Below are 23,325 nucleotides of genomic sequence, written 5' to 3'. Positions count from 1 at the left end.
AGTGTTCCTGTTAGTCTGGGTCACAAAAGTAATTCAAGATGCATATAAAAATGCTTATTATCATTCAAGTTCTCTAAACCCATTCAACCATTCAGCCCTTTGCTTTCTGATAAGACTGCCAACAACTATGCCAATTAGTGTCAATTGCGATGTTAGATTTTATAGCATCCGCACCTGCCTGCCAGTTAGCTTAGTGGGCAGAAAGAAGGAACCGATGGTTACAAGTTTCAGCAACTTGAAACTCTGTTTCTTCATTAACATTAGGCAAGTCTACAAATTCACCAATTGGTGCTTTTTTTTTTTTTAATTTATTTTGCATATCAGTTTCTACAGAGGCTTTCTTAATTTTTGGAAGGAAGGCAGGTTTAGCCATTATATTTTAAACTACAACAAAAATAATAATTTTTTAAAAACCTGAAGTTTCATAACTAGAGAAAAATCTAATCTAAAATAAATTTGGTGGATTATATATTTACTTCAAAGTTTCACAAATGCTAAATTTATGCATTTCATTTAAACACATTATTAAAAAAAACCCCACCTATTCATATTTTGAATGAGATGTTTTTCACTTTAGACCAAGATTTTTGATTAAAATTCGTCTTTTAGAATTTGCCAAATATTAAAGCACATATATACAAAAGAGCAAAGTGTAATTAACATGGAAGGAATCAGGGGTGCCTGGGTGGCTGAGTCAGTTAAGCATCCGATTTCCACTCAGGTCATGATCTCACAGCTCATGGGTTTGAGCCCTGCGTCGGGCTCGGTGCTGATAGCTCAGAGCCTGGAGCCTGCTTCAGATACTGTATCTCCCTCGCTCTCTGCCCTTCCCCCACTCACACTCTGCCTCTCAAAAATAAATAAACATTAAAAAAAATTAAACATGGAAGGAATCATGAACATCTGAAATTTGGTATTATATATCATCATATTAAGGTGTATATTTCATCTTTCCTTTTTAAATTTTAATTATTCATAATTAAAATTCATGCAGTACTTCTGAAATATCCAGAACAAAATACAATCGTTCTTTTATCCTGAAATCAAAATGCTTCACTTTGGTTTATAATTAATAACATAGTATTTTTTTTTAATTTCACAACTGAAGCAAATTGCATGTAGCTGATGAGAGCTACTGGAAGTAATATAGTGGTTAAAGACAAAGTGCATTGCTAAAGAGAAATAAAAATTGCATGTCAATATCTAAAAGTATGGGAGATGTATATAGTGTAGCACATTCTATCTAGTGTCATTACTTAAATTGCTACTTTTCCTCGACAATCTATTCTCCAGCTCTAGCAAGTAGAATAAATGGTAATTTTACCTGCCAAATTTGGCACAAAAAGGGACAAGCAACTTCATTAACAGAACAATGCTTTCAATATGATTTTTTTCCTTTTTCCACCCAGTGCCAAACAGTAGAACAATTCAAATCAAGAAATCTAAGCAAAATTACCTCTTCTTGTTGAAGTTCACATGCTTGAATAAGCAAATGATACACACAGAATGCTAGCAGGAATATCCTCCCCGTAAGTCAGTGTATTTCTTGTACTGCGGCTTAATTCCAAGCTGGTATGCTGTACTCAACAAAAAGAAAATACCTCCCCACAGGGGTAAAATTCTCAAGGTGTGGTGCGATATGGATATGTGATCATTCAAAACCCAACGGAATAGATGAAACCTAGAAGACATGGCTTAAACTTCTGGTTAAGAGCTCCATTAATGCACCTAAACCAGCAGGATGGACTTAAACAGAACAGATTTACCAATCTTTGATAAACTGATGGAATACCACATCCACTACCAGCAATCTTGCCGAGCACCAACGGCTCTCACACTTCTTTTGTGTTTTTAGCAGCTGGCTATAAACCAAATCATATATTCTTCTAAACTCTGTTTCAAATCTGATCATAAAAACAATAAACAACAACTCTTCTATTAATAATGCTGGAGATACAGTCAAGCTAGCTCTTAAGTGACCATTACTAGATTTTAAAAGCTAAACATAAGCACTTTTTGTCCAAGTGGGTAAATTTGGTAGCTGTACACAAATTTGTCTGTGGTTATTTACAACAGGGCATGTGCTATGTTTAATCGCCAGCTGATTTCCTTACTCTTGTTCCATATGACAACCATACATCGCACATGTAAACACAGTCAGTGGTTTTTGTAAAAAGCCAAGTAACAAAATGGGGCAACAGCAGTATATACCCACCATCATACCAGCATAATAGATATGGCTAAGCACAAATATATCCATGCAGAGCCTTACCCAAAGTCACTGCACTAAATCTTAAAATTTCAAGCAAGATCTGTATTTTTTTTTGAGATTCAAACACTGAGAAATAAAAGACATGGCTTATTTTATAATTTCCTTCTTAGAAATAAGACGAAGTTAAAAAAAGAAAACAATGAAGCAGAACAGACATTCCAATGGTGAGAATGCCCCGATTATGAATGCCCCCTGGTTTTCTTCGTAGCTAACTAACTTTTGTCACTTGTTCACAAAAATTAGTCTAAACAAAAGGGAACATGCACTGAGTGCCTAACATCAATCAGATATTTTAATAAACACTAAACTCACTGAATTCTCAGAGCATTCCTACAACAGAGAGGTTTTTAATCACATTTTAGAAATGACAAATCTGAGGCTCAGCGAAATTAAAATAACTGCTCAAGGCTCCACAACTAGCAAAGTAGCATATCCAAACTCAGGCTGATCTGATTACACATCAACTGAGCCAACTTAGATATTTGTAGATAAATTCATTTGTAGGGAAAATCCAACAGCAAGGGTTGATTTTTTTTTTTTTTTTTTTTTTTTTTTTTTTGCAAAAATGGTCAGTATACAGTTGGCATGGTAATTCCATGATGCCTGGAGTTGTTGTTTTGTTTTTTTTTAATGTTTGTTTATTTTTGAGAGAGAGAGAGAGCAGGAGAGGGGCAGAGAGAGAGAGAAGCAAATGATCTGAAGCAGGCTCCACACTGCATGGAGAACCCCTGCATGGAGCTCAAACACACAAACTGTGAAACCATGACCTGAGCCAAAATTAGTCGCTTAACTGATTGAGCCACCCAGGTGACTCGATGCCTGGAATTTTAAACAGACATCAGTACAGTGTCCATGGAGAAGAAAAGGCTCTACATAGAGAAGGGACAGATTCCCCCAAAGAGACTGATCCCCTCAGCCCTGCACCTAGTAACAGTATAGGCGGGCCTTGTAGTGGGGAAGGGGGAAGTGCAGGCTTCATGGGCTTTCAAACCACAACAGGGTCCTAAGGGGTCATGGGGACAGCAGCCACTGGCTCACCAGGCTCACTTGACAAAATTTCCCAAGATGAAACACCAAGAGGTGAAGTTTACTTCTGTAACTACTCCCCAGGTATTCTGTGGCAGCCTCAAAGAGAGTTTCATAAATCAAATGAATTCTGGGGCACCTGGGGGACTCAGTCAGTTAAGCGGCCAACTCTTGATTTCAGCTCAGGTCATGATCTCATGATTCATGAGTTCAAGTCCCTCACTGGGCTCTGAACTGACAGCTTGGAGCCTGCTTGGGATATTCATTCATTCATTCATTCATTCACTCACTCACTCATTCATTCATTCTCTCTCCCCCCCCCCAGCCCCCTCCCTGCTCAAGTGGGCTCGTGCTTGCGTGCTCTCTTTCTCTCTCAAAATAAGTAAACTTTTTTGAAAAAAGCTACTTTAGGTTCTTTTAAAAATCACTTTGTCTGTATTTAGGGGTGAGATCATTAAAGGGGCTCACTCTCGAGTGCCAACTACGTGCCAGGCACTATACTAGCAACTTTATGTACACTTATCTCATTTGATTTTTACAAAACCCTGGAGAACATTAACCCTATGTTATACATGAGGAAAATGAAGGCTTAGAAAAGAGAATAACTTCTGATTTTACAGCCAGCAGTTCCAGGACTGATACATAAACCTGAGTCCATCTGACTTCTGGCCTTTCTGTTTTCCTGAGTACTAGCGCCTATCTCAGCAGCAGCTCAGAGATACTCCATTAATTCTTTCAAGGTTACATAACTGCTAAGTGACTGGTAAAGAGGTGTATCAGTTTTCAAAAAGTGTTGTTTTAAATACAATGTTACACTATAATTCTCCACCACCTGTTTACCTGGCCCCAAACTAAACCTGTTAGTAAATGCTGGCAGGTTTTACAAAGATGATGGAGGAAGAGCATGATTGTCTATGTCCCTATATCCAATGTGACTGATTTCTTTTTTATAAGATGGCCCAGTTTGCAGAATAGAAAACATGATAACTGTAATGTGTTACTTATTAACTCCAAATGTTAGAAATAGGATTCCCTAAAAACTTGTCTTGCAAATTGATATAAAATTCATAATGTTCTGTCCTTTGTATTTGACATTTTATATTTCTACCAAGATTTTGTTTTGTGTGAGAGAGATCTCAAGTGGGGGAGGGGCGGGGGGGGTGACAGAGGATCTGAAGCGGGCTCTGTGCTGACATCAGAAAGCCTGATGTGGGGCTTGAACTGACAAACCACGAGATCATGACCTGAGCTGAAGTTGAACGCTCAACTGACTGAGCCATCCAGGCATCCCTCTACCAGGATTGTCAGAACATTTGCAGGACATAAAGACTGTGAAACCATGTAACACTGTACTAAGGGCAGGACCATTCAAAGAACACCTTAAATAAATCATATGGATAAAAATTGTAAACATTAAATTTACAAAATTAAATGAAATATTCCTGAGCCATATGTCCATCTATAATTCTCCTAACACCAGGATTTCCCCCAAATAGTCACAAGTCACAAAATGTATAATAAAGAACACAGAGATCAATTCCCAACAATATTTTGGCCCTTTCAGTGAAATCCCTTTCTGGCTTACGCCAGCATTGCTCAAAACATTTAAAAAAAACAAAAAAAACCAAAACTGTTTATAAGCCTTCATCAATCTTTTTTTTTCCATTATCTTCAGTGGTGGATACATCTCTGACCTTTAGTGTTAGAAACTGGCAGTTATATACAACTATGTCTGATGAATAACATGGAAAAGATCAGTTATGGCTAAGAAACTAGGCAGAAATACAAGCCTGAGATCTACAGATTCTTGGATGGAATCCTGAAACAAGACACCAAAAGAATTTGTGGGACATATTACTATGTATTTTTCAGTGTGATCTGTGGCTATGGGACAATATTAAGCTTAAATAGTCTAAATTAATTTTCCATAAAAGTAAAAAAGAATAAGTTAAAGAGTACTTTTTTAGGATTTTTTTAAACAAATCAGGATGTTATAGCAAGAAAAACTTTTAGAGATGCAAACCTGTGCCTATGAGTGAACAGCCCAAAAACCCCCTGAAGCATTTCATCCTAAATACAATGAATGACCAGGATTCTGGGAGGGATCACAAACCCCTGAAATGTAATTAGAACTGTGGGCACAGAAGATAAAAGCTGCCTTGATGATGAAGCATGCCAGACCCTAGGCACACTAGCTGAAAAAAGAGAAGAAAGAGCATTATTTTCAGGGCAAATCCAAGTAGCTATTCTAATGAAATGTGAAGATTGAGGGATAATTGTTCAAAGACTCCAAATATTACTAGCAGTATATGTTTTTAAAAGTCTATAACCTTACTATGGAGAATATGTTCTGATATTGAAGCATACTAATTTCAATTAATTTTTTAAAGTATTTATTGAAAGCATATCATGAGCCATGCACGGTAGGGAGAGTAAATCAAGATGCAATTACTATTTGAATTATGGGAAGTCTTGTTGGTTGATCTGCTCTATTTTTGTGGTTCATATTATAAGCTTCTGAACCAACTGCCCTATTAACATATTCAGTTACTGGTTTTCACCTTATATACTGGCATTCAAATTTCGGGTTTACAGAATTATTCCACAAGTTTATGCCATAATTTTGGTTCACATCTCCCATAAGCAAAATATGCAAACACACGGCTGCCCTAGTAGTCTGACAGAGCAAGATCTATTCCACAGATCTCAGACTTCCCCCAATAACCAGCACTGATACAAAAGGAACCTCGGTGAAGAAAGCTATGTTTTCTTAATAATAACAGTTGTATAAACAGAAGGTCTTCTCAGTTAAAGGGAAACCAACATCAAACAGCAGTAAAACATAGAACCCTAAAGCTCTCTTTCTTTGAAGAAGCCCGTTTGAAGCGAGGTGTTTCTAGTTATGGGTGAATGAAATGAGAATTCAGTTGTAACCAGCGGACACCCAGTCCCAGGAAGGGCTAATTAAATCCATCTGAGAAGCGCGTCTAAAACTGCCTCACACATTTCAAAGGCAGGCACTAGGCTGCCTTCTGCAAAGACATCAAAACCCTCAGTCATGAATGACGCACATTGAGACGCTACGACGATGTTATTTTTATGGACTACAAAGCTCCATAAAAGTAATGTTACAAGTTTACATGATTTCCTTACACAAAAATCAAAGTTAAGGCAGAACATTTTTACTTCTATCTGAAATTTCTTTCTGGCCTCCAACTCTATTTTTGCACATCTTCTACAGGACCTCAAAAAACAGAGGAGATACATCAATAATATTCAAGTGTTTCAAATATTTGTTCACTGGAAGTAGTTAAAAAGTTAATAAAAAAATTAGCCATGGTTTGCACAGTTAATTTCTTCCCTAACAACAACAAAAAACCCCAGGACTCTGATGTTACAACTCTTTAGTTAATAAAAGCCAGCAGAAAGAGCTCAAAATTTTAAAAACTTCTTGATTTGGCAAAATATTCCATTGAACAGCCATGATTTGGACTATGAAGTGGTAGAAGAAAGTTACATTCAGAATCAGGAATATTATCCCAGTAGAATAAAGTAGTCTTGGTGTCTACTCTACCAACCCTTTTTAACTATCTGTACTTGGTTATGGTGGGCTCATATACTCATATTGAGCAATCACATCCTTTTCTTAAAGAACACTATTAGATACGATGGTATGCAACAAACTCTAAATAGGAGAAATTCAAGACTTCAAAAGCAATATATATATGTACATATATACAAGTATATATATGTATATACATGTGTATATGTATATTTGTGTGTGTATACATATATATAAATACACACACACACACACACATATATATGACACCACCCTCATACTTACTAAACTGGAATCTCTTCTCCCTGTAGAGAACTCAACAAAAAGAGGACTAGTCATGAGGAGACCTGAGACTTCTGGCTTTGCTCACCTAATAACCTTGGGTGAGGCACTCAATCGTCCAGGCTTAATGTGTTCTCCACTGTTAAACAAGGAGATGACCTAAGGGGAGTCAAATACTTTTTAACTTCTGGAAAACAGTATAGAGGTTCTTCAAAAAATTAAAAACAGAACTACCATATGATCCAGCAACTCCACTTCTGGGTGTTTATCTGAAGAAAATGAAAACACTAACTCTGTGTTCATTATAGCGTTGTTTACAATAACCAAGATATGTAAGCAACTTAAGTGTCCACCAATGGATGAATGGATAAAGAAAACGTGCGCACGCATGCACGCATTCACGTGCAGACACACACACAGCAATATTATTCAGCCATAAAAAAGAAGTAAATCTTGCTATTTGTGATGACATGGATAGACCTTGAGGGCATTATCCTAAGTGAAATAAATCAGAGAAAGGCAAACACCATACGATCTCACTTATGTGTAGAATCTTACAAAACAAAGCAAAACAAGACAAAAAACCATATACACAAACTCACAGATACAAAGAAGAGATTGGTGGATGCCAGAGGCAGGAGATAAAGGGTGGATGAAATGGGAGAAGGGGGGTCAAAAGGTAAAAACTTCCAGTTATAAAATAAGTAAGCCATGGGGATGTAATGTACAGCATAGTGACTATAGTTAATACTATATCACAGATTTCAAGGTTCTAAGAGTAAATCTTAAGCGTTCTTATCACAAGAAAAAAGACTACGTATGGTGATGGATGCTAACTACACTTACTGTGGTGATCATTCCACAATACTATATACAAATACTGAATCATAATGTTACATCCTGGAAACTAATTTGTCAATTATATCTCAATTAAAAAGAGTAATGAAAACAAAAGAAATTACATCCTCAATCCAGCATAAAGTTAGGGAGTAAAGGTCAGCAGAGGGAAAAGAATAGTTTTGTCCATAAGAATGGGGGAAAGGCAATCATCGCAGTGAACCCAGCAGAGCAGAAGTAGCCTGCGGAGCCGTGTGGCCCTCTGCGGCCAGCCTGGGAGAAATCAGCCAATACCATGCCCTGATTTACTGTATTGCAGTCTGTACACACTAACAATAAGCATGCTGGTTTATTACAAGTCTCCGAACTTTAAGAATGATCACAATAAATACCATGTAAGATGGTTTCTTAAAAAACAGTAAGAAATTTTATGAAATATTACACACTTTAGATTATGTTTTACCTCTGAAATCTCAGTTGGAGACAGGATCTTTAACACTCTAGCAGGATGACAACATTTCAGAAAACCCGAAAAATTTTTATAACTTCTAAAATTCTGATTTTTTTCCTTCAAACCCAAACTCATAAAAACACTACATAGATGGTTTAGAATCCTACTTACAGCTGTTCATGTAATAGCAACATGTGAATGTCCCACTTCTGCCCTACCTTTTTTGTCCCAAGAAAATTCAGGGCATACTATGACAGTTTAGCAAGTTAACCCCAACCGAAAGATTTCAATTCAGAGAAAATTTCATAGCAGAGAGTAAGTTTCTAGAAATAAATAACACACTGCTTTATTACTGAAAGAGAAAAAACTTAAAGGAAAAATAGATTTTTAAATTTACTATCTAATATTGAAATACTGCCAGGGCACTGGTGTGGCTCGATCAGTTAAGCATCCAACTTCGGATGAGGTCATGATCTCGTGGTTCATGAGTCTGAGCCTCACATCGGGCTCTCGGCTGTCAGCACAGAGCTTGCTTTAGATCCTCTGTCCCCCTTTCTCTCTGTCCCTCCCCTGCTTGCATATGCATAATCTCTCACTCAAAAATAAACATTAAAAAATAAAATAAAATAAAATAAAATAAAATAAAATAAAATAAAATAAAATAAAATAAAATAAAATAAAACAAAACAAAATAAAATATTGCCTGGAACTGTACACTCAAGAATTCACTAGTAGGTATTACTTACAAATGCAGCTGATCCTAGCATTAAAAAATGTCAGTTACACAAACTCTTAACTATAGAGAACACACTAATGGTTACCAGAAAGGGATGGGAATGAATGAAATAGGTGATGGGGATTACGGAGAGCACTGCATGTTGTATGTAAATGTTGAATCACTAAATTCTACACCTGACACTAATATTACACCTTACATTAATTGGAACTTAAATAAAAACTTGAAAAAAAATGTCAGTTATAGGGGAAAGTATACATTTAATTCATATGGTACCAATTATAGTGCTGGAAATATTAAGTATTAGAATTAGGCCAGCTGAATGAAAACCAAATTTAAAATGCCTTATTAAATTCAAAACAATAAAGCATGATACAACATACTAACATATGCACTACACAGCTTTAAATGTGTTCAGTATCAATGTTATTCATCATTTATAATTAAATTAATGAGATATGTAAAATGTGTAAACAAGTGCAGTTATAAGAGTTGTTGGAAGTTGGAACTGCCACTCAACAGGCTACAGAGTTCAGGTAGTCAAGTGACATTTCTGAGTGGGCCAGCTGCCTTCCCACTGCAATAACACGCCATTTGACACAATTCCATCTTTCTCACATGCAGCCATTGTACCTGTGCTCGTGATTACTCTCTTGGTATCATTCAAGGTGCTGGTTTTTATCTATGTCCAAATAGAATATTAATTTGAATTTGCTTTAATGGTTATCTTTTTCTTTTTCATTTTTAAATTTATTTTAGAGAGAGGGAGTGTGTACAAGTGGGGGAGAAGACAGAGAGAGAGAGAATCTTAAGAGCATAGAGTCCAACACCAGGCTTGATCCCACAACCCTGGGATCATGACCTGAACCAAAAGCAAGAGTTCGACACTCAACTAACTGAGCCACCCAGGCGCCCTGATGGTTACCTTTTTCTAATCACATAATTGAAACTAATTAGCTTGAATGTTCCCTAAATTTGCCTTTTGAGAGACTGGAATAATGTTCTTCTTAGTTAACGGCAAATATTTCTTAAATTGCTTTTGTTGCTTTAAAAAAAATAATCTTCGTATTACTCTGCTTTTCCTAAGAACCTGAAGAAATGTGAAGTATTATCAGAATATATTAATCAAACTCATTTTGTGTCCTAAAAATATTTTAGCAATTTTCTAAACCTATATATATATCATTTTTTATTTGTCCAAAAAAATTAGATAACATTCTGTAAAAATGTACTTGACGTTGGTAAAGTTAGAATTTAACATTTATCAGAACAGTTAACCTCTTAAGTTGCAATGACCTTTGCTAATAACATCACTGAAAATTTAATAAAATATAAAATTCAAAGACAGATACTATTATAACGCAAGATTTTTAAAACATTCAACCAAAATATGCAATGGATATTTATCCTGCATCTAACCTACCCATAGAAGTGTTTCATTTCTTCAAAAGAACACTACTGGTATAGTAAGCAACTTTCTTTGTTAACAAAAATAAATGTTTTTCCTCCCAACTGGTATCTTCTGAGGTAGTGGTTTGGCCCGTTCTCCTCCATGTGGACACATAGTGTGACTACATTTCCCATCCCCTAAAGGCGGGGGAATAGTCACATCATGGGCTTTTTCCAACGGAATGAACAGATGGACACAGGCAGAAGCTCTAAGAACTGGTGCATGATTTCCATTCTCTTTCCTTTCCTTTGTCAGGTCCTGAGCTTCCTAGTAAGGATGCAGCCCAACAGATACACAATGCACATCTAATGCATGTTAGAAACAAACCTAAGTTCCTGCAATTTTAGGGTGACTGCTACTGTAGGATGGTCCAGCTGATCCTAACAGATAAAATTATGCTGTTACATCACTAATGTGCAGTTTTCTTTTTTGCTTTCCATCAATGTCCTATGTGAGCAAAAACAAACAAAAATCACTTAATGGTATGTTAAGACTCATTTGAATCTGTCATATCAGTAACATTAAAATGATTTTTTAGAAAACATTCAATCATTCCTAGCCTAAAAGGCAGACTGAAGCTTGGCAGTTAAAACTTAGCTTGTGAAACAAAAATTCAATTTTATTTCTAATAACATTTGAAGAAGTGAAAAGATTATTCAGCCTATTTATTGTTACAGGTGAGTTCAATAAATTACAAAAAAAAATGGATTTTTTTAAAAAGTTCAAATCTAGATTTCTTCACTGTGTTCTCCAAGTTCCAGGGGGCAGGGACAGCCCATTCTTTACAAACCAGCTCTTGAAGGGAGGCTGGTTTATCACTAGCCCATTCTCCTATCTGTCCCACTGCGGCAGGCGTATACTTCTCCACACCGATGTTGGGCCTGGGTCACATGTTTTGCTTTGTGCAGACACATTTCCTGCATGTCTGAGATCAGGCTATAAATGTGTTTGCATGGTATCCCTCGCCCCCCAGTTCTCCTGCCTTGTGTGATGAAAACAAACATGCTCCACAGAGTGGTAAGCAATATTCCTCCAGCCTGGGTCCCCACAGGGACCTACGACAGGGACCTACGACAGGGACCTATGACAGGGACCTACGACAGGGACCTACACGGGGAAAAGCCTGAGCTTGGCCTGCAGCTGAGAGCCATGCCCAGGTGGGCCTAGTTAAGTGCAGCCCAATCTTGGGGAGAACCAAGACAAGAGTCTCACCAAAAGATGTCACAGCCAAACTGTATGCAGCCACAGTGATTTTCTGGGGTGTTTTTCTTTTCTTTTACCCTACGAAGAGCTGATACTCTTCATTAGACTTCCTTGTAAAAGCAATCACTTATTCTAGGCCCATCCCGTTTGAGGTGCCTTTTTGCTGACAAACACAGGACTACATGCTTGCCACGTTACCACAAGAAAGGCCAGAAAACATTTCATTTGACCTACTAACTAAAACAATATATCTGATGACAAATAAAAATCTCTTAAGTTTTAATGAATAAAAGGAACTATCTCCCCTTTAATGATACAATGATTGCATAGTTTTAATTACACTCCTACATACATACATAAATCCAGTCTGAGTAACTCAACTTTGAAATGAATGAAGAAAGCTTAAATTTGATATTTGGGATTACATTTCCCAGGTGCTGGATTTGTAATAAATAAAATCATTGTTTTCTTTAATCGTAACAAATTAAACCGGCAAACATACTGGGCTAAATTTTCATATCCCATCATGTAACTAATTTGTTGAGAGTGTACAACAGGCAACTGCCAATGCAGATGACCCTGCATGTAACAGATGTAATATTCTAATTTATTGGCTGAAGCCTCGTCATACCGTGTCATTAGGAAGTGATTTTTCAACTCTCTACCCACTTTCCTTCCTTCCTTCCCTGCTCCCATACCCTTGTTCAACATTTCCTGAGAAGTACAACTGGAAAACAAGGCAAGGTTCTCCTCTTATATAAAGCTTATATTTTAGTGTAAAGAGACTGAACGTACATAAGTGGACAAAGAAATAAAAAAGAGAATTAAGGGGCGCCTGGGTGGCTCAGTCAGTTGAGCGGCCGACTTCGGCTCAGGTCATGATCTCTCGGTCTGTGAGTTCGAGCCCCGCGTCGGGCTCTGTGCTGACAGCTCAGAGCCTGGAGCCTGTTTCAGATTCTGTGTCTCCCTCTCTCTGACCCTCCCCTGTTTATGCTCTGTCTCTCCCTGTCTCAAAAATAAATAAAACGTTAAAAAAAAAGAGAGAATTAAAATTTATAATAGGTGCGATGAAGAAAATAAACACTGTGATATGACAGCAAGTAACCATGTGATTCACTTAGGAGGCCTCCAATTTATTCCTGCTCCCCCGTGTAAAAACAACAATGAAGACAAAACAAAATGAAAAACAAAAAACCTCTTCACATACCAGAATTAGTGAGTAAAATAAATTGGTATAAAATGAGTTTACTAAAAATATGACAAGTTGGTTCATTCCTAATCATGACTAAAGTGTAGAGTCCATTAATTCATAAGCTACCAAATTGAGCACAAGTTAGACTTTCAAAAAATCTCGATTGATCAAGCATCTTCTCTAGAACATACTTTATAAAATGTTCCAACAAGAGATGGTGAGATAATGAACAACCTCAGAGTAAATTCAAAACTCATGGTCTAAAAGGCCCTCCAGGAACTGTGTATGTCCATTTTGCTCACCATTAACTTTCTGTCCCTCTCCTCCCCAAGCCCTGCTTCAGGCACTGTTCTCTCTATGACCAATTATTTCTGCTAAATCCAATAGGCACACCTCAGTTTTCTTCTTCTTTTGTGACCTCTTAATATTCACTGGCATCATTGACCTTTTCACCTTCTCAAAACTTTCTTAAAACACAGAATCTTAATACCAAGTCTTAGTAAACATCTCCACTTGTCTATTTCAGACACTGTAAACATGTCCAAAATTCAAAGTATTGTCCTATCTCAATTGTTCTACTTGACTGACACAGACTTTGTCCTTGCCACCCTCAACAGATGACAAATTCTGAGGAGTAAGACATCATCTCTCTTGATGACTGTTGGTTCTCCAGGACATATGTTGTAGGAGGTACTCAATAAACAGCTATTAAACTATATTACAACTGAAATGATAAATGTATAATGGCTATAAATAGATCAAAATTCATTAAATGATTGAATTGCTCAGCAAAGACACATTTAACAGTTTGCTTCACTGTTCACAAGGAGCCAATAATAAAATGAGTAAATAACTTATAGTAAGTTGTTGTGGTAGAAGTTTTAGCAGTGGCCATTATGAGCTACTAGACTACAACGAATTATTTATAAGGGCTTATAAAGCTGAACTGACTCAACCTGAATGTCTGGTGTCTGAAATAAAACTGAAAGTTTTCTTCTAAATGAAATGCTTCAGAAAGTGGCTGAAACCAGGGGATAATACTAAAAATCACTTAAAGTCTTAATTATAGCATTTGCCAACTTTAATTTGGTAACAACCAATACCATTCAGTGTTTTCCATTTCCAAAGTAACTGGATTTCATAATGCACTTTTCCTTCATTTAGTCACATAACAAGTTCCTGGACTCTTAAGCACAACATGACTGAATCATTCAAGAGGGTACAGGTGCAACTGTGCCCCCAATTAGACAAACAATTTTCCAGATTACATGGGCAGGAGCCTCACCTTTTTATGAAAATTCAGTCCTATGGTTCAGAAGCACGGTACATACCCACTGCACAAGGGTGCGTTGGAAAAGTAAACAGGTCAAGCTGTGCAAGGTTACTCTTCAGACTTAATTTCTCTACAACCTCATTTATCCGACCCCCTCCTATCAGACATCAAGCTGATTTGGAGGAGTTCTCTTTGAAAGGATATTCTTTAGTTTGGAGTAAAGGAGTCACAGTGGTAAGGAAGTTACTTTGGTGCCTTCCTCTGTAAGCCAAGAGTAGCAGAGAATAAATCCATTCCACCACTGAGATTTTAGAACCAATGGAATTACTGTGAATTCTGGGACCCTGAGCAAAGCTTCTGGAGTGAGCTCTCACTACCTTTTGCAACACAGGCATCTCTCTGGCTTTTCCAAATAGTAATCTCTCTGCACAGTTTACATACCTAAAGAAGGAAAAAATAGGAAGCTGTTGGAGGGGCTGTCCAGATCTATCCGATCTCAATTTCCTTTCTCTCACCCATATTACTTACCATTCTTCCTTTGCTTCTTTCCAGTTTCTTATTTCACGTTAGATCAAGCTCTTAGTATAGCCTATTCAGTGATCTCCACCAACTGCCTTCAAGTTCAGAGTGCCAGCTGGAGTTTCAGTAATTGCACTTTGTGTAGTTATGGGTATAAGACCAGAGCTCTTTATTCAATGAGCCAACTGCTCATGTGACTACTTCCCTGGATGGGATAGGCAATGTAAGATCCTTGACAGGTTATTAAAATTCCATTATTTCAATAGTCCCATACCTTGCAGACCTGTCCACTGCATAATTTTGAAACATTACTTTGGGGGAGTGGGGACGTAGGTAATACAAAATAGGTTCAAAATTCAAAAAGTACTAAAGGGACATCTAGTATAAGGTATGTATCCTTCTCACTCTGTCAAGGGGTCAGCCATCCAGCTCCCCAATTCAAAGGCAACCATGGTTATCAATTTCTTGTGTCTCCTTCCAAAGATAACCTATACACGTAGCAAACAAATGTTTTTTATGCAAATGAAAATACAATGCTTTTGTCATTATTAGCATATACACAGAATGTCACTTAATACACTCAGCATATACAAAGAAAGTTCGAATCCCTATAGTTCAATGACAGGGCTTTATTTATTTAATGACCCCATTTTGACAGGCATAGTCCAGTTGTCTGTAGTCCTCTGCTCTTGCAAACGATACTGCCACGAACATGCTTGTACGTCTCCTGCATGTGAACACATCCTAGAGTATAAATTCACTTTCGACAAAAAACGGAGGCTGTATCAATTTGCGCACCCACCAGTTACACATACATGGGCCTGTTTCTCTATAACCTTATAAAATTAGAGAATTATCCAACTTTTTATCTTTGCTGAAATGTAGGTGGGAAATGGTACGTCGTAATTTTCACCTTATTTTCTCTGCGTGGTTTAGCACATTTTGTCATGGATGGAGGCACCATTTATATTTCCTCTGCCATAAACCACCTGAGAATTTTTCACCTGGAAGGCTGGTCTTTTTCACTGATCAATAGTTCTTTATATATTAAGAACATTTATTCCCCTTTTGTCACTGAAATGAGCGGCAAATTTCTCCTCTGGTCTGTTGGCTTCTCTATTGGCTTTACTTATGATTATGATGGTTTTATAATTTTTGCCAAAATATTTAAAATTTTTAAACACAAACCTATTTTCCTAGCAATTTTTCTCAAATGGAAAAATAACTTTATCAAGAAAACAAATGTTGTTGCCACAGTGAAAGAATTTCATGTTTGCACAATATTATGTTTTCTGGAAAAAAAATTCATTTCCTCAAATAGGGTAACATTTTTGCTACTTTGTCTAGCATTCTTTTTAAAAGGTGGGGGGGGGGGGGGTTGGGGAAGCCTAAGTGAAAAAATCACCTAACAAAAAAAGTAGCTTATATGATCATAACATTGAATTAATTGCTGCCAAAAGAAAAAAAAATTTAAGTTTTAAATATAAAATAGTGCATAATTTCTTGGGGTGCCTGGGTGGCTCAGTCAGTTAAGCATCTGACTTCGGTTCAGTTCATGATCTCACTGTGAGTTCGAGCCCCACGTCAGGCTCTATGCTGACAGCCTGGAACCTGCTTTGGATTCTGGATCACCCCCCTCTCTGCCTCTGCCCCCCCATACTCTGTATCTCTCTCAAAAATAAATAAACGTTAAAAAAATACTGCATAAATTCAAAAACCTCAATTTTTTTGTCATTTATCACATACCATATGTCAGTTTTCTTTTTTTAATTAAAAAAAATTTTTTTGACGTTTATTCTTTGAAAGACAAGAGACCCAGTGCAAGCAAGGGAGGGGCAGACAGAGAGGGAGACACAGAATCCAAGCAGGCTCCAGGCTCTCAGGTGTCAGCACGGAGCCCAACAGGAGCCTTGAACCCACAAACCGTGAGATCATGACTGAGCCACCCAGGCGCCCCAGTCAGTTAAATGTCCAACTTCGGCTCAGGTCATGATATCACCTTTCCGGAGTTTGAGGCCCGCGTTGGGATCTGTGCTAACAGTTCAGAGCCTGGAGCCTGTTTCAGATTCTGTGTCTCCCTCTCTCTCTCTGTTCTTTCCCTAGTCGTGTTCTGTCTCTCTCTCTCAAAAATAAATGAACATTAAGATTTTAAAAATAATTAAATAAAGTCGTCCTTCATTACAAGCACTTAAGCGTACTATGGTATTCATTTTAAAATGTTACTATAAAAATCTAAATAAAATAAAGTAAAATAAAAAATAAAATAAAATAAGTTACTACAAAAATGTTTTTTCAGTTTTCTGTCTGCCTACCATGCCCTTAAGCTATATAGCTAACTCTTTAATAAAAAGCCTACAGTAGGCATAAATGTAAAAGTAAACTCACCTTGTTTGCTGATGTCTTTTTCATGTTCAAAAATAAGAGTCTACTCTAAAACTTGACCATAGTGACAAAAGGACAGATAGAATAATATTGCATTTTATTCTACGAAGGGCACTGGAAAATTATTTCCTTAAAAGAACCATGATTCTTACCATGTCCCTATAAAAATTCCAGTAACTACATGATTTAGCATTACTCCCTACAAATGGGATAAAAGGAACAGAGACTGTGATGTAAAATGTAAGAATAAATTCTTACTGAAAACATAAAGAAAATATGATTTTGTGCACAAAATTATTTATTGGCAAATGCTAACTTCATTTAATTCTTAATCTTTACGAAAATATTACTTAAAAATACTTAACTAGTTCTACTTAAAACCACATTTTCAGGGGTGCCTGGGTGGCTCAGTCAGTTAAGTCTCTGACTCCTGATCTTGGCTCAGGTCACGATCTCATGATTCATGGGTTCGAGCCCTGTACTGGGTTCTGCGCTGATGGCACAAAGCCTGCTTGGGACTGTCTCTCCTTCTCTCTGTCCCTCCCCTCCTTGTGCTCTCTCTCTCAAAATAAATAAATAAACTAAAACACACACACACACACACATTTTGAAAGTAACTCTGGTGGAATGTTTTCCTACAAATGAAGTCTAGAACAAAATCTATAATGGTAGAACAAATGGGAAAGTGTTAGCTATGTTAGAGAAGGAAACCTTCAGATGATGCATATGTAATTATTTATTATGCATCCATATGTAATTATTATTTTTTATTCTTATGTTCATTATCATTTTCTCTGTTCGAGAAGAAAAATATAGGGTGGTAATTTCAATGATATGAATACTACAAAACATTTCCCTCCCACAGGCATCTAAAGATGAGACAATTTTATATCAACCAAAACAAACATTACTAAGAAAATAAACTGAAAGCTCTTTTAGATGCAAAAATCTTATTTATCTCAAATCATGTGTTGCTCTCAAAGATTATTACTTACTTGGATAAAACTGTAAGATCACTGCTAAAACTCAATATATTGAATTTTAATACCCATTTGAAAAATACGGTAACCTCTACAAGAGGTAATAAGATACTAAAAATGCTTTCTAACAGCTACTCTTTTTTTTTTAAGCTTATTTATTTGAGAGAGAGAGTGCAAGGGAGGGGCAGAGAGAGAGAAAGAGAGAAAGAGAGAAAGAGAGAGAGAGAGAGAGAGAAAGGGAAACCCAAGCAGGCTCTGCACCGTCAGCGTGGAGCCCAAGTTGGGGCTTGAACTCACGAACTGAACTATGAGACCATGACCTGAGCCGAAATTCGGAGTCGGATGCCCAACCAACTGAGCCACCCGGACACCCCTCTAACAGCTACTCTTAACCAGTATTCCTGATTGTGTACTTTTCAACACTGGGTACATTGTGTATATAATATTGTGTACATTTTTGTGATATCTTGCATGATCCTTTAAATAGTATGACTGCAGCCTTAACTTTCTGCCTATCACAAAGAAAAATCCCTTTATCATGTGACAAAAATATTCTGTTTGGAAATAAATGCATTATTCTTTGTAATTTTCCTTGACAGTGCTACTATATCTCAGAATTTTGTCTAGCACAACTACTCTATAAAAGGAGATATAGAGAGGTACTAGTGGATGGGCTAGTAACAACTGCGTTCCGGTTTCCTACTATCTCATTTAGAGATAAATTATGTGTAGTGCCTACCACAGCGCCTGGGACAGGGTACATCTTCGATAATCGCAGACCAAAGTAATCAACTGCTTCATGGAAATACCTTTAAATAGGCTAAAATAGGTACCAGAAAACAACAATGCAACTAGAACAAGACAGGGACACCCCTTCCTCACTCTACTGTTTGTGGAAAACAAGTAATAGAAAAATTAAGGAAGCATACACTTCCATAATAAGAAATCAAAGTTATCTATAGAAAATGTCTCTGATGTTTCAAAAAACTTACCTTGCTACCACGTGCCGGTGCTTTTCCTCACCTATTTTACCACAATTTGGAGGTAAGTCATGACATATGTCATCACATTCTAATCTGTTACTCATTAGTCATCTTGGCCAAGTAGAACTTCACTTTCACCTAGATACTTCCTTTCCCCCAGCCAGTTGAGTGCTCTTTTTTCTATCTTTCTCAGGATTTAAGTGGTTGAAGACACTTCTGTTGAGACATTTATGTATTTTAATTCCAAGCCTGCTGACCCTTTATTACCATATGTAGAGACTGTTTACATGGGTAGAGACTGTTTACATGGATATCTCCAAGGCAAGGCACCATTAATTCATCTTTTTTTCATGTTCATATTCGCAATTTTTCATTGGGTAGGGTTTTTTTTTTTAATGTTTACTTACTTTTGAGAGAGAGACAGAGTATGAGCCAGGGAGAGTCAGAGAGAGAGAGGGAGACACAGAATCCAAAGCAGGCTCCAAGCTCTGAGCTGTCAGCACAGAGCGCGACACAGGGCCCAAACTCAGGAACTGCAAGATCACGACCTGAGCCGAAGTCAGACGTCCAACCGACTGAGCCACCCAGGCGCCCCTCATTGGGTGGGGTTTGAGAAGAGGTATCAGTGAACCAAAGAATATGAACATTTTTTAAAGGTCTTTGGTGAATGTTATCAAATTATTTTATAGAAAGGGTAAATGGATATTATATATTCCTATTTACCTTTGAGTTGTATGTATTTATGTATTTTAAATACAAGTGTTTTACTGAATATATTATTTGCAAATATGTTTCCCCCTTCTGTGTTCTGTCTTTTCAGTTTCTTGTTCTGTATCTTTTGAACACAGTTTCTAATTTTGACAAAGACCGATTTATTTTTTCTTTTGTTGCTTGTGCTTTTGTCCTATCTAAGCAACTGCTGCCACAAGCAAGGTCATGTAGATGTACCCTTATGTTTTCCTCTAAGAGTTTTATTGTTTCATCTTTTACATTTAGATCTTTTATCCACTTTAGGTTAATTTTGGTATAATTAACTCAATATGAGATAGGGATTCAACTTTATTCTTTTACACGTAGATACCAACTTGGTCCAGTACCATTTGTTGACAAGATTATTCTTTCATTCACTGAGTTACTTTGGCACCTTTGTCAAAAATCAGGGATTTAGCTCTGGATTCTCAATTCTGTTCTATTGATCTATATGTTTATCTTTATGCAAGTACTATATTTTATGAGACAATTCTGTTGTTAAGTCTTGAAAAGGGAAACTGAGTTCTCCAACTTTGTTCTTTTTTTCAAGATTGCTTTTGCTATTCTGGGTCCCTTAAGTTTCCATATAAATTTTAGTATCAGCTTGTCAATTTCTGGAGAAAATTTTTTTTTGGATTCTGGAAAGAACTGCATTGAATGTGTAAACCAATTTAGGAAATATTACCATCTGAACAACATTAAGTCTTTCAATTCAGGAATATGAGATGCTATTTATTTGGATTTCTATTAATATCTTTTTTAATAGTTTTCAGTTTTTAGTTTTCACAGTATAAATTTATACCTCTTTTGTTCTTTTATTCTTTTGATGCTCTTAATGGTAACTTTTTCATAATTTTGTTTTTGGATTGTTCATTGCAAATAAGTAAAAATGCAATTGACTTTTATATATTTCTTTTGTACCCTGTACCCTTGCTAAACTTATTTTGTAATAATTCCTTAATGGATTTTTCAGAATTTTCTACATACAACAATATGTCATCTACAATAGAGATTTTTATAACTTTCACCAGTAATAGTTGCTTTGTTGCACAAAACTGCTGTTTCAGAAGTGGATCTCTGCCATTTAACTTTTAACATAAATTGTATCAATATACAACTTACTTGAAATTGGCAGAATGAAAGGAATCTGATTGTAATTTAAAACTGCAGCACAATCAGGAACACGACAGGGATGTCCATTCTCACCGCTGTTGTTTAACATAGTGTTGGAAGTGCTAGCATCAGCAATCAGACAACAAAAGGAAATCAAAGGCATCAAAATTGGCAAAGATGAAGTCAAGCTTTCACTTTTTGCAGATGACATGATATTATACATGGAAAACCCGACAGACTCCACCAAAAGTCTGCTAGAACTGATACGTGAATTCAGCAAAGTCTCAGGATACAAAATTAATGTACAGAAATCAGTTGCATTCTTATACACTAATAATGAAGCAACAGAAAGACAAATAAAGAAACTGATCCCTTTCACAACTGCACCAAGAATCATAAAATACCTAGGAATCAACCTAACCAAAGATGTATAAGATCTGTATGCTGAAAACTATAGAAAGCTTATGAAGGAAATTGAAGAAGATACAAAGAAATGGGAAAACATTCCATGCTCATGGATTGGAAGAATAAATATTGTTAAAATGTCAGTACTACCCAAAGCAATCTACACATTCAATGCAATACCAATCAAAATTGCACCAGCATTCCTCTAAAGCTAGAACAAGCAATCCTAAAATTTGTATGGAACCACAAAAGACCCCGAATAGCCAAAGTAATATTGAAGACGAAAACCAAAACAGGAGGCATCACAATTCCAGACTTTAGCCTCCACTACAAAGCTGTAATCATCAAGACAGCATGGTATTGGCACAAAAACAGACACATAGACCAATGGAATAGAATAGAGATTCCAGAATTGGACCCACAAATGTATGGCCAACTAATCTTTGACAAAGCAAGAAAGAATATCCAATGGAAAAAAGTCTCTCTAACAAATGGTGCTGGGAGAACTGGACAGCAACATGCAGAAGAATGAAACTAGACCACTTTCTTACACCACTCACGAAAATAAACTCAAAATGGATAAAGGACCTGAATGTGAGACAGGAAGCCATCAAAACCCTAGAGGAGAAAGCAAAAAAAAAAAAAACAAAAAAAAACAAAACCACCTCTCTGACCTCAGCCTCAGCAATTTCTTACTCGACACATCTCCAAGGCAAGGGAATTAAAAGCAAAAATGAACTATCAGACTTCATCAAGATAAAAAGCTTCTGCACTGCAAAGGAAACCATCAACAAAACTAAAAGGCAACCGATGGAACGGGAAAGGATATTTGCAAATGGCATATCGGACAAAGGGCTAGTATCCAAAATCTATAAAGAACTCACCAAACTCCACACCCGAAAAACAAGTAATCCAGTGAAGAAATGGGCAGAAGACATGAATAGACACTTCTCTAAAAAAGACCCCCAGATGGCCAATAGGCAGGCACATGAAAAGATGCTCAACGTCGCTCCTCATCAGGGAAATACAAATCAGAACCACACTGAGATATCACCTCACGCCAGTCAGAGTGGCTAAAATGAACAAATCAGGAGACTATAGATGCTGGAGAGGATGTGGAGAAACGGGAACCCTCTTGCACTGTTGGCGGGAATGCAAACTGGTGCAGCCGCTCTGGAAAACAGTGTGGAGGTTCCTCAAAAAATTAAAAATAGATCTACCCTATGACCCAGCAATAGCACTGCTAGGAATCTACCCAAGGGATACAGGAATGCTGATGCATAGGGGCACTTGTACCCCAATGTTTATATAGCAGTACTTTCAACAATAGCCAAATTATGGAACGAGCCTAACTGTCCATCAACTAATGAATGGATAAAGAAGTTGTGGTTTATATATACAATGGAATACTACTTAGCAATGAGAAAGAATGAAATCTGGCCTTTTGTAGCAACGTGGATGGAACTGGACAGTGTTATGCTAAGTGAAATAAGCCATACAGAGAAAGACAGATACCACATGTGTTCACTCTTAGGTGGATCCTGAGAAACTAAACAGGAACCCATGGGGGAGGGGAAGGAAGGAAAAAAAAAAAGTTAGAGAGGAAGGGAGCCAAACCATAAGAGACTCTTAAAAACTGAGAATAAATTGAGGGTTGATGGGGGTTGGGGGAGAGGGGAAAGTGGGTGATGGGCATTGAGGAGGGCACCTGTTGGGATGAGTACTGGGTGTTGTATGGAAACCAATTTGACAATAAATTTTATATTAAAAAATAATAAAAAAAGATAAAACTGCAGCACAATTTTATGGCCATCAAAAAGGAAAGTTTTGACCTTTCCATAAGAAGCAAAAAAAAAAAAAAAATCTCATTTAGGAAAATGAGCTGAAAAGAGTTTTAAAAAAGATAAAA

At 36.9% G+C, this 23,325-nt stretch overlaps 1 protein-coding gene across 9 annotated transcripts in view; it reads right to left on the bottom strand.

The window, feature by feature from the left end:
- Nucleotides 1-23,325, bottom strand: part of PCCA (propionyl-CoA carboxylase subunit alpha) — a 404,001-nt gene that overhangs the window by 114,110 nt on the left and 266,566 nt on the right. The window contains exon 20 of one of the 9 annotated variants that reach the window (XM_027065171.2): nucleotides 18,363-19,364. The exons of the other annotated variants lie outside the window; for them this stretch is intronic. Coding sequence (XP_026920972.1) covers nucleotides 19,338-19,364 — 27 coding nt within the window. The 3' untranslated portion in view covers nucleotides 18,363-19,337. Of the gene's footprint in view, nucleotides 1-18,362; nucleotides 19,365-23,325 lie in introns of those variants that run through there. 9 annotated transcript variants of the gene reach the window in all.

The sequence above is a fragment of the Acinonyx jubatus genome, chromosome A1 (assembly GCF_027475565.1).
Source record: "Acinonyx jubatus isolate Ajub_Pintada_27869175 chromosome A1, VMU_Ajub_asm_v1.0, whole genome shotgun sequence".
Lineage (NCBI taxonomy): Eukaryota > Metazoa > Chordata > Mammalia > Carnivora > Felidae > Acinonyx > Acinonyx jubatus.
This window is presented reverse-complemented; position numbering and strand designations above follow the sequence as displayed.